Below are 13,186 nucleotides of genomic sequence, written 5' to 3' on the forward strand. Positions count from 1 at the left end.
TGTTACAGCCAAGTGGTCTTCTTCCCTAGGACACATGAAAAATAAATGCTGCTCTTTAACTCACACTTGGAACCCTCCTCAACAGTGAACAGTGAAGTCGCTCAGTCGTGTCCGACTCTTTACGACCCCATGGACTGTAGCCCACCAGGTTCCTCCGTCCATGGGATTCTTCAGGCAAGAATACTGGAGTGGGTTGCCATTTCCTTCTCCAGGGGATCTTCCCAACCCAGGGATCGAACCCGGGTCTCCCGCATTGCAGGCAGACGCTTTAACCTCTGAGCCACTAGGGAAGCCCTGAGGGCTCATTAACTTCTGCAACCAAGAAAACTCCTCCAAGTCCAAACTATTTCATTAGCGAACTCTAGAAAACATTTTCAGAAATAATACCAATACTACACAACCTCTTCCAGAAAAAAGAAGGGGAGGAGCCATTTCTCATTTTGTGAGTCCAGGATTACTCTAATGCCAGATCCAGTCAAAGATATAAAAGCAAATTACAGACCAAGATGCCACATGAGCATAAATACGAATCAGTCATCTTTAATTAGAGATCAGTACACAGAACTATTTGCTACGTTATCTCACTATAATTTCTTGGACTAAGGAGCTATCTTTTAAGCCGCCCTGGTTGCTTCCCAGCCCAACCCTATCTCTTATTTCTTTTTTCCCCTATTCACTTTCTCAGTACTCTTCTTAGCTCTGAAGATCATCTTTCCCTACACTATCCCCTACTCTAAGACTGTCACCTACTATGGTTATTAGGGTGTGAAAAACACAGGACTGGCCACCTGAGGGCTGACTCTACCCAACACCACCCAAAGGGATCAAGAATATTAGGCTCACCCAGTGAACCTAATCCCATCAGATCCAAGAGGGCACACTCTGAAACATGGCATCATACTAAACTCCAGAGATATACGTAAAACACAAGTAATTTCAGTCCAATACAGTAAAAATTACTTAGGGAACACCAGCTGTTTAACTGTCTTGTAGTATAACTCATAATAAAATAGTTCTACCTTCAGAAACCCAATGCTGAAGAAACAAGCACACTTCGATGAGCTGGCAAACAACTGGAGAAAAGACTCATTTCTTTTAGTAGCATACTCTTTCACCTCAATCCTTCAGTTCCCTATGCTTTACGTTCCTGGGTGCCTGTGTGCACACTAAGTTGCTCACTCATGTCCAACTCTTTATGACTCCATGAACTGTAGCCCGTCAGGCTTCTCTGTCCATGGGATTCTCAAGGCAAGAATACTGGAGTGCGTTGCCATGCCTTCCTCCAGAAGTTCCTGGGTAATAAAATGCTAATAATTGGCTGAAAGAGCTCTAAAATTACCTAACACATCTGATGCACAGTATTTAAAGTATGAGTAAATAAAATAAAGTGGCATATTTAAACCTATCTCTATCCTTTAATTTGAGGTAACAAATCCTGTCATTTATGTTTTTTTAAACTCATTTACTCACCTTCACTTTTCCTCAACTCTAACCATATTTCCTCCCACAATAGCCTTAGCACTTCCACTAAATGCACACCTCACTTTATATAACCACAGAATGTGTTTTTAAATTTTTATTTCCTTCTCCTTCAAATGGTGGTTAAATTGATCTCAACGAGATTTTGAAGGTATATAAACATAAAACAATCTACCAAACTTTACTAAATCAGCAAATTACTTAAAAATATAAAGTAGATGAACTAAAAATACCAAAATCAGTTAAGTTGAAAAAGAAACCTTATACCAAGAACCATGTACAGTCTGCCAGTCCTTCATCCATGAGGATGCCAACGCTCTAAGAACAAAAAGCCCTTGTCAATTTTCAAGTAATTGTGATGAGTTGTCTTGCTAGCCACCTTAAAGGCTTAAATGAGGATGAGTCGCCAAAGCAGGAAAGATGACTTGAATCAGTGACAGATGAGTGTGGCTGACAGCAATAGCTAAAAAAGCAGCCAATAGTTTCACTTTGTGGTGTTTCACAAAGGAACTTCAAAAAAGAAAATTAAATATCAGGCTACAAGTAATACCATTAAAACACCAAAAAAACAAAGTGATACAATTCTGAGTTAGACAAAGCAATTGAAATTGACACTAGACAAAAACAAAAGCAATCTGATTAAATGGAGCTCCTGTGCCCCTGCCTGCAACATGCAAATACTTTAAGTACAGGAGAGAGAGGGCGCCAGATGCCAAGATCAGGACATTCTCTGGTACTGCTCAAGCCAATCCAACTATCACAGCAACCATCTCGTGTTTTCATGGTACATACGCAATACAAGATTAACAAAGCTATTACTCAGTCATATTTTACTTACAGTATTGAATACCACAAAGCATAAAATTGTCCTAATTCTAGCTTCTGGGATTATACACTGTCAGAACATTCAAATACACATTTACAGAGCTGAAGAATTCTTGTCTTCTGCAAGAAGTCACGTCTATGAAAAAGAGTAGAGAGATGTGTAACTTTACTTACTTGCTTTCTTATGCAGTAACTTGTGAGTTGCCCAACTTCCTTTAAAACATTCCTAAAAAGAACATGAAAATCAGCGTCACTTTCCTTAATTGGAAACATTTTAGCCTAAGTTATGTTTCAATTTTATGTTATCAAATTATTTTGAAGTATCTGAAAAGAACCTTGAACCAGTGGCGCAATTACACACTAGTAGGAAAAAAAAAATATGGAAAAATTTGCAGATTCCTCCATGATTTATAGTAGTTTGATTCCCAGTTCATCATATATCACTACTAAGTTAGTATATCCCAACACAGATGACCATTATTAAAATGAATTTTATGTTCTGCAGACAATGCAGTAATTTTAAATGCTTGCTCAGGTCTATATATAATATCTTATATGTCCAAATATTCAAATGCAGTTTGAGACTGGAAAGTGAACATCTTTAATGTTTAATGATACCATCTAGGCTGAGTATTCATTTCACTGTATCAATTCCTACAGTGCAATACTTCACTTTTTCAGACCACTGAATCCTTTGAGAATCTTGGGAAAGTAACCATTCTCCTCCACATGAAAAAATATATGCACATATAAGGTACAGAGTGCCTTGCGGGTGTAGCATGTACCATCTACTGATATGAATGAATGGACGTGTATGCATATGTTTATACGTACACAGGTGCTGGGCATTCGGTAGTAAACAATATAGGTCCATTGGAGACAAATATTACATGGCTAATCACACAATTAAATACATAGTTTAATCCTAAGGAAGCCTATGGGCTTCCTTGGTGGTGCAGATGGTAAAGAATCTGTCTGCAACACAGGAACCAAGGTTCAATCCCTGGGTCCGGAAGATCTCCTGGAGGAGGAAATGGCAACCCACTCCAGTATTCTTGTCCAGACACTTCCGTGGATAGAGGAGCCTGTGGGCTACAGTCCATGGGGTCACAGAGAGTCAGACACAACTGAGCGACTCACACTTTCACTTTCTTAAGTCCTAAGGGCTAAAAAGTAAGATACACAGTGCTCTGAGAAGAGGTAGAACACAGAGCTAAAGACAGAGGCAGGGGTCAGATCAGGTTGAAGAGTCTGCTCTAATCATAACGAAAGCCATTAAAGGGTTTTAAACAAAGGAACAACCTGATGATAACTTGGTTATGCATTCCTGATCTCCATCAACAAATCCAAAATTAAAACTCCGTTAGTACACAGAATGGTTACGAAGAATTCCAAAACACTGGCTTTTAACAGAGGCAATCCTTGCTATGCATAGTAGTGCAGAACTGTTAAAAACCATTGTACAATCTGTAACCGTAAAAAGCAATCTTCAAAATAAACAGGAAAAATTTAAATTGTTCCATGACCTTTAAAACTTTTTGCCAAAACAGTAAAAACTCTCTTACTCTAGTTATAAATATACAGGAAACGGAAAAATTTGTTTAGTATACTGTAATTTAAAACATTAGATATGTTTAAAATTAGACTATTTTACTTTTTTATTCAAAAACTTATCAGTTGTACAGCAGAAACCAACACAATACTGCAACGCGTTATACTTCAATTAAAAATAAGTAAGTTAAGATGTTGGAAAAAAAAAACTGATCAGGACTATTCTGAACCTGTGTGGCTTCGTCTCACTGAATAACTCAGCAGATGGACTGAGCATCTTTTTCATGCTTGGTATACTTTCTAGGTTTGCAACAGCTTCCAAATTTTATCCTTTGCACTTTCAATACCTCTGAGAGTTCCTTTAATGTAAAGTTCTTGTTGATGTTCCTTCCCCGAAGACACTATTTATTCTTTTCATCACAGCCATTTTCCTCATCTATAATAACCAGCCTGTTTCTGAGTGCCTCTGACTGCATGTCTAGAGTCTCTCGAAAGGTGGGCATTCATTCAGTGTCAGCATCCCCACAGTCAGCTGTTTCTTCCACAATTCCATTTATGTTCCACTTAGGTTTCCCATCCAGCACTAACACCTAGTTCGTTTCTTTGTTGCATTTTCTTCTTAGCCAATTCCTTCTTTCAGTGATTCATTTTTGTACAGTGTCATATAAGTTTATCACTGGAGAACAAGAAAGCTAGGCAACTACAGCCTCTGCTGTCTACAAGAGAACCAACTGACAGATGCCCAGGGACCAATCACTGACAGGCTTTGAAAAAAGTAGAGGGGCCGGTCGCTCACTAATCAAGATGCAGGGCTGTGATTTCCAAGGTCATCTGAGGAATGAATAGCTAGCAGTAAAGTCTCATGTACTTCATGTCATTACCCGTGTGGCTGGGAGACTCGTTTTAACTAATCTGTGGTAACTAAATTTATGCATATCAAAATTACAAAATAAGGTCTTCCTTTATATAATTGGCAACCTGATACAACCTATTTATAAAGCTTTTCTAAATAGGTTATGTGAACAAAATACTTTTGCCTCACCCAGCATCTTTTTTTACCCTCACAGAAGCTGACGCATATTTCCTTAAATAAAATAACATCTCTGTCCCAACTGATTCAATTTAGAGAACACAGAAGTTTACATACCAATTTAAATCAAGAAAGGGAGGGGGAAAGAATATTAGAGAGGAGAGGTAAAAGAAGCATTTAAAATGCTACAAAACATCCACCACCTACTTATTACTAAGGATAATACATAATTCATAAAGGGTTTATAAGTAGGAATAACTTAAAACTCACATGATTTTCTAAACTAAGTTTCAGGCAATGGCAAAAATCATGGACTTTGTGGTCAGACTTGTACCCTGGCTTGATCACTTATAAGCTGTACAACATAGAGGAAAAAAATCTTAATATCTCTAAGTCCTACTTTCCTCAACTGTAATGTAGGGAAAACTTTGTAATAATGTATGGTCAATAACAAATGCTCAATTCTAATTGTTACCCATTTTATTATTTTTAAAAGCAATTTAAATTTGGAATTTGAAAAGATGGTACACCTATATATCTTCAATGTGTGCATCAACCCTGCCCTGAATTCTTAGCTGATGAAAATTTACGGCCATTAGGCAGCTAGTGATGACCGTGGGCTTTGGGGCTAATGAGCATCACCATTTTGGCTTCCCTCATGGCTGAGGTGGTAAAGAATCCGCCCACAATGTGGGGGACCTGGGTCTGCCCCTGGTTTGGGAAGATTCCCTGGAAGGGGACATGGCAACCCACTCCAGTCTTCTTGCCTGGAGAATCCCAGGAGGAGTCTGGTGGGCTACAGTCCACGGGTTCGCAGAGTCAGACACAACTGAGTGACTAGGCACAGCCCCACATCACTGTTCAGGGAACCTGTGCATCACGGAAGGGGATCCAAGAGTGGGAACAGTCTCAAGTTTGAACAGACTTTGCGGCCAAAACAGCAAAGAACACCAAGAACAACAAACAGCCTGCCAGTTCAAGGGGTGTGATCACAACCTGTGACTAACCTTCGGCAGAGTTATAGGCTGTGCAGACACAAAAGCAAGGTTTGGGAAGGCAGGTTTGGGGTTTGTTTGTTTGTTTAATTTAAAAAACACTGAGCTTGGGAACTCCCTGGTGGTTCAGTGGTTAGGACTCAGCACTTTCACCGCTATGGGTCAAGTTCCATTCCTGGCCAGGGATCTAAGATCCTACCAACCAGGCAGCATGGCCACAGAAAAGCACTGAGCAGAGCCATCAGCAGCCACACTGCAAAGGAGACAAAAGTCAGACTCACGAGTTTCGTGGAGCTACAGAGCCCAAACAGAATGTATGGCACGGCTATCTGAGGAACTGCTGAGCCAGTGATGAGTTTACTATCCTCCCCTACCAAAATCACCAGGAGCACACGCAGGTGACCACCAAGGCACACACACAGCAGTCCAGAAGCCCTCCAATTCTGGCTCAAGGAACAGAAAAAGGAACCCCTAGTGCTCAGAGTACAGTCTACCTTCTCTTCTTGTCCCTGTCCTGTCACACCCCAAACCCCAAGTGATCCTGGGACAACCCACAACATGAGCGTGTAGGAGTCAAAGTGCTGAGCAGGAGGTATTTCTGAGCCGCAGTCCAGACAGGACGGGGCCAAACCCCTTTACTTTCTTATCTGTGTCCTCCTGTCATTTGGTCCAGACAAAGGCACAGTCATGACGTACAGCAAAGGTAGGTGCCTAAAACCTGGCCAGAGGACCAAAAACGAGAATTCCCAAGGAAGGAGCTCCCTAAAGTGACCCCATCAAGTTGTTCATAATACAAACTACTGATGTGTGTGAGAACAGAACTAACAGAGACCATCATTCAGGTCTCAGGGACAGATGTCAATTGCACTGCAAAGGCTTTGAAAACTGAACTGACACTGGAACCAAAGACGGCAGGTTAGGACTTGCAAGCTGAATCTAACCAGATTAGTTAGCAGCCAGCTAAAACTTAAAATATCAACATTCTCCACAAGATTTAAACAAGACTCAAGATTTCATAATATGCAAAACTTTCCACAGGACACAATCTAAAATTATCCAGCATATAAAGAACCAAGACAATCTCAATTTATAAGGGAAGTGAGTCAACAGACACCAGTGCTAAGCTGACACCAATATTGGCATTAACTGACAGAATTTAAAGCAGCTATTATTAAAATGCTCCAATAATCAACCAAAAACACTCTTATATCAATGGGAAAAAAGAAAATATTCGCAAAGATATACAGAAAGACCAAATGAAAAATTTTAAACCGAAAAATACAATAGCTAAAATTAAAAATTAACTGGATATATTCAGTAGCATGGGCTTTCCTGGTGGCTCAGCTGATGAAGAATCTACCTGCAATGCAGGAGGCCTGGGTTCCGTCCTTGGGTTGGGAAGATACCCTGGAGGAGGGAAAGGCTACCCACTCCAGTATTCTTGCCTGAAGAATTCCATGGATAGAGGAGCCTGGTGGGCCACAGCCCAAGGGGTTACAAAGAAACAGTCAGACCCAACTGAGTGACTAAGCACAGCAGCAGCATCCAGTAGAATGAAGGAGATGATAGAGGAAAAACTCAGTGAACTTAAAAGACCAAAGAAACTATCCCATTTGAACACAGAAACGATTTAAAAAACAAAAACAGAGCCTCAGGACCAGTATGACAATAACAAAGAAAATTACTAACGATAAAGAGGAAAACTACATAATGATTTTTTTTAAAAGGTCAAATAAGATGATATAACAGTTTAAATTGTATATATCAACAGAGCTTCAAAATACATAAAGCAGAAGGTAACGTAAGTGCAAGATGAAACAAAAATCCACAATATAGTTGGAAACAAAAATCAACAACCACTCATGATTAAAAACTCTCAGTAAACTAGAAGGGAATTCCCTCAGCTTGAAAAAGATTATCTACAAAACGTCTACGGATTACAGCAAGTCCCCTATATACAAACAAGTTCCATTCCAAGAGCATGTTTGTAAGTCCAATAGTTAGCCTAAGTACCCAACTAACACAATCGGCTATGCAGTACTGTAATAGGATTATAAAACTTTTCACACAAATAATACATAAAAAACAAACACAAAAAATAAAAAAATCATTTTTAATCTTATAGCAAGTACCTTGAAAAGTACAGTAGTACAGTACAACAGCTGGCACACAGGGCTGGCACTGAGTAAGCGGGCAACAAGAGCTACTGAGTGGAGAAGGCGGCGGCGGTGGGAGATGGCAGCGCGGAAGGATCGTCAGCAACACCAAGAGGGAAGCTGCAATTTCACTCATGCTTGACATGGATGGCACAGGTTCTGGTTCCTTGATGTTTTCAATTCTATCCACTCTCTTAAAACTACAACCCAAAGATGTCTAGGCAGTAGCCCTTTTTTTTCTCATCACAGATAATCCGTAGCACCGGACGGCATTCTGCAACCTTCATGTACCGTTCTTCGTTTGGGTCCTATGCCTCAAAAACAGCGACTCCTCAAATAAAGAAAATCCCCTTGCCATTTCCCATGTTGTGAATCTCTTTGGCTCTTCAGTTACCTCTTCCTCTTGTCTCTCTTGGTCCTTTCTCTGGGCCTCCGATTCCATCAGGTCTTCATTAGTAATCTCCTCCTGTTGCATGGCAACAGTACTTTCAGTTCAGTTCAGTTCAGTCGCTCAGTCGTGTCCGACTCTTTGTGACCCCATGAATCACAGCACGCCAGGCCTCCCTGTCCATCACCAACTCCCGGAGTTCACCCAAACTCATGTCCATCGAGTCGGTGATGCCATCCAGCCATCTCATTCTCTGTCGTCCCCGTCTCCTCCCGCCCCCAATCCTTCCCAGCATCAGAGTCTTTTCCAGTGAGTCAACTCGTCGCTTACAGTAAAGTAAACAAAAGCACAGCCTCCTGTAGAGGATGGAAGTGACAATGTACACCAGACACATGAATTTAAACACAACTGGACATGCAAACACACGTTCACATCTGTGAAAGTTTGCAACTTTCCAAGGTGCGTATGTGGGGGACTTACTACATAGAAAGCTAAGTGAATGGAGCTGTACCACGAAGGAGAAGTAATTATACCATAATAATAATACATAATACTCATGTAGAGCCTACTATGTGCTAGTCACTAGTCCAACTACTTTACATATGTTAAGTCCTAACAATCCTATGAAGTAGATACTATTTATACAGTACTCATTTTACTGATGAGAAAAGTTGAGCCACACTAAATGACCTGCCCAAGGTCACACAACTATTAAGTGACAAGTAGACTACATGACTCAAAACCACTTTACAAGTCAGAAGACAGCCACATGGCAGGTGAGGAGTGTAACCACCAAACTCTTCTTCCATTACAGGAAACCCAGTGACAAGGCCGAAAACCAAATAATCAAGACAGAGAGAGTTATAACCGTGTTTTTTAGAGATATGGAATTGAATGCCAAAAAAATCAGTTTAAAGTGGTGGAAAGAAAACCAAATTCTGGGGATATAATGTACAACATGATGAGTGTAGTTAACAATATTGTATATTTGAAAGTTGTTTAAAAAGTTCGCATCACAAGGGGAAAATATGGAAACTGTGAGGAGATGAATAATAACTGAACTTATTGTGGTAACTGTTTCACAAAGTATACAATATCTAATTATGTTGTATACCTTAATGGGCTCCCCCAGTGGCTCAGTAGTAAAAAGAATCTGCCTGCCAATACAGGAGACCTGGGTTCAATCCCTGGGTTGGGAAGATCCCCTGGAGAAGGATATGGCAACCAACTCCAGTAAGAATCCCATGGACAGAGGAGCCTGGCGGGTTACAGTCCATGGGGTCACAAAGAGTTGGACACGACTTAGTGACTATAAGCAATACCTTAAACTTATTCAATGTTCTGTAGATTATTTCTCAGTAAAACTGGAAAAATAAAACTGGAAAAACTAACACCAGGTTAAGAGATACCCGGTATTAGAATATTTGTCTCTAAGCCATATGCATGTGTTTTCAAGAATCAAAGCCGTATTGAATACATAATAACTGGCATAATCTCTAAAATGTCCAGTGCACATAGGTTTAGGTTCCTTTTCTACAGACAGCATTTTAAGTTGAATGTTGTTTTCCAGCTGCAGGAAGATTCTATCTAAAAGACAAACTGTTTTCTGAGTTAAGGCACTGGGTCACTTAAAGTAGATTTAAACCAATTAATACAGCATTAAGGCAATGTGTTTATACTTTCTGCTCACAGTGTGACCAACTGGACAGCCTACTCTGCTCCACAACTGCGTATCCCCCCAGTGGCCAAAATACACAGCTCGCCTCTTGCAACCTCTTCCTGGGAGATGTCACCTTACGGTGAACAAGGCTTGTCAGGCAGGCGTCAGCAAAGACAATAACGTCGTTCTTTCTTTTCACATCAGTCTCGCATCCTCCCCAATGCTGTTCTCTGCGGCTCACCTCTTACAGCGGGCACATCTACACACGCACCGTTATTTGTTGACTGTTCCAAGTTTCTCCACTCAGAAGATAATGCTATTTACAACATGACAACATCCAAAACTTCAATCATCACATCTTCCTGAATTTTAAATAAACAAAGAATTTTTTATTCTAATTGCAAATGCATGCCATCTGGAATGTATCAGAGTAGGTGCCAAGTTTTTCTTTTTACCCCTACTGATCACAGAACTCTTGTAAAAAGAAATCTAGCACTCTTTAGTATTTAAACAGAAAAAGAGGGACTCTGACTGGGACAGGAGCAGGGAGATGGTACCACTCTGACCTGTGCCCAATTTCATACATATCTTATCTTTCAAAGCAATTAAGCTTCAATAATCAGATGCCCTCCTCCCCTCCATTCAAACCATACTTTCCTTCAAGAGTTGAGAAGATAACAACAAATGATTTTAAATACAACCTTTTCTGTAAAACTCCTCCTGTCCCTCAGTGAGAAATGACACATCCTTTAAACCCTTTAGCATTTACTTCCTCTACAATTCAATTAATAATCTATTTCATGGTGATCTCTCTTAATTTGATTCTCTAGTAAACTGTGAACTAAAAGCAATGTAAGTTTTTTAAAGGAACCATATCTCAAAATGCTTCTCCTTGATTGTCACTTCATAGTGGGGAAAGTAAAAAGCCCAAGATGATGTACAAAGACCAACAGTTAAGTTTTGGCTCCCACCTTAAGTATTCATGGTAAACTATTTTCTTTTCATATCTACTCTAAAAAGTCATAGCTATGGAAAAACTGCCAAGATTTAGAAATAATCCTCCTTGATTCTATTTCAGGAAAAAAAAAAAAAAAAACTTAACAAGATTATCAACTTACTCTGAAAGAAGCAGAACATGTTTTACATTTTTCAGACTACCTGGTATTCTAAAGAAGCTTACGGTGCACTGGATCAATGCCATTCCATGTCAATTTCTCTCCCAATTAAAATTTCAATGTAGCTATCATCAACTATTAATAAACATGCTGAAATTCAACACATTCACTGAAAAGCAGCTATTCAAATAAATAGCCCTGTATTTTCCTCAGAGAATTTCAGAGTGTTTTGTACTTGGTTTGTGAGACCTACATCAAATCCCACCTTTTTAATAAGAGGACTAATAGGATTATCCTCATTAAATAAACTGAGGAACTGTCTCACAAAACAGCTTACCTAGCTAAAGACTTGTATTTCAAAATATATAAATATTTGAGGAAATGAAGGAACCAAAGTATTCATAATAAATAACTCTCAAGACACCCACCGTCCTCTTACTTGCTGAGGCCATGAAGTAACAAGGATACAGTCTTCAAAACCCCTGACAGCATGAAGTACATTCTGTACCTCCTAGTAACTCTGAAAGACTGAACAGTGTTCCTTCCTTAGACCACAATCTCATTCTTCTCCCGTTTCTTCACCTGACTAGGACCACTCAAAACCCTTGAGTGACTTATTCTCCACACCACGAAGCAGCAACCTCTCTTACCTGAGCACCCTTTCCTTCCCTATCTCTGAAAAATGTACCAACAACCTAACTAAACTGGGGTGAGAGTTCCCCCAGAGAATACCTCATTTTCCCTTCCCTTGCACGACCTCGTCTATCTGTTCCTGACACTCACATTTACACCTTGCCCTCACAAGTTTTAATCTATCCCTTCAGTCTGTTACAAATGCTACCTTCATGAAGGGTCCACACCACGCCCCATCCCACCCCATGCCTAACACCAGGGCACATGTATTTATTCAGCACTCCTTTGACAGCGCTTTGTCTCACCACCCTGCTTTCCACCTACTTCACTGCACCAAAGCACTGGCTATAGACTACCTACCGAAACTAGAATGGTAAAGTTTTCACCCCACTTTTTCTTTTAACACCAAGAGATATCTACCAAGTTTTAGGAGCTGATATGGGGTAGTATGGTTCTCAGTCCTGAAGAGGTCCTCGAATCACCTGGAAAATGTTTCTTTTAAAATATTCATGCTGTTCTCCACAAGTTAAGCAGAACGGTGGTTATCAGGGCTGGGTGGAGCAAGCAAACGAGAGCTGTTTAATGAGCTGTTTCAGTTCCACAAGATTGAAGAACTTCTTGAGATATGTTCCACAACAATGCAAATATAATAAACACCACTGAAAGGTATCCATAAAAATGGTTAGGATGGTAATGTCTCTATGTGTTCTTTACCTGTAGAAAAAAGAAATTCATTTTTAAATAAGTTACAAAGCTATATGTAATACAGAACAATGATTCTGGTTTTGTTTCAAAAACATAAAAACAACAAGTAACACATGAATGCTGACCATATGCCAAGCACTGATTTAGGCAGTACTATATGCACCAACCGTTAATCCTCACAACCTACAGGGTAGATTCTATTATTTCCCATTTAACAGATGAGAAGACTGAGGCACAGAAAAATTGACACGTTAAAAAAAAACCCACACAGCTAATTAATGGCAAAGCCAGGTTTTAAATGCAGGCTCTCTTGAGACAGTTTCCAAGCTCTTAACCTCTTTGTAATAAATATACAAAAGTCTGAAAAGATAATAAACCAAACTGTAACATACTCTTAGGGTACGATCACAACACAGCTTTCACTTTAAACACTTCTGCTTTAAATTTATGCAAAGATTATGCACTGCTTTTTATAACAAAAAAACAAATGGAGGTATTTACATTTTAAAAAAATACACTCAGTTGAACACAAAGTCTCTGGCCCTGCTAACAATCATTTTATTTCCTTATATTTCTGTACTCAGACTCTTCACCACTGCAAGGCTGTGGTTACTTGCTGTAACACACATGCCTCAGCTTGCTCCTACTT

General features: G+C 39.7%; 1 protein-coding gene across 1 annotated transcript in view; it reads right to left on the reverse strand.

Annotated features, from left to right (window-relative positions):
• Window positions 1-13,186, reverse strand: part of METAP1 (methionyl aminopeptidase 1) — a 50,277-nt gene that overhangs the window by 26,672 nt on the left and 10,419 nt on the right. The window contains exon 2 of the mRNA XM_055433970.2: window positions 2,479-2,530. Coding sequence (XP_055289945.1) covers window positions 2,479-2,530 — 52 coding nt within the window. The remainder of the gene's footprint in view (window positions 1-2,478; window positions 2,531-13,186) is intronic.

Source organism: Moschus berezovskii, chromosome 5, assembly GCF_049115385.1.
Source record: "Moschus berezovskii isolate FMDL1 chromosome 5, NW_MosBer_1.0, whole genome shotgun sequence".
Classification (NCBI taxonomy): domain Eukaryota; kingdom Metazoa; phylum Chordata; class Mammalia; order Artiodactyla; family Moschidae; genus Moschus; species Moschus berezovskii.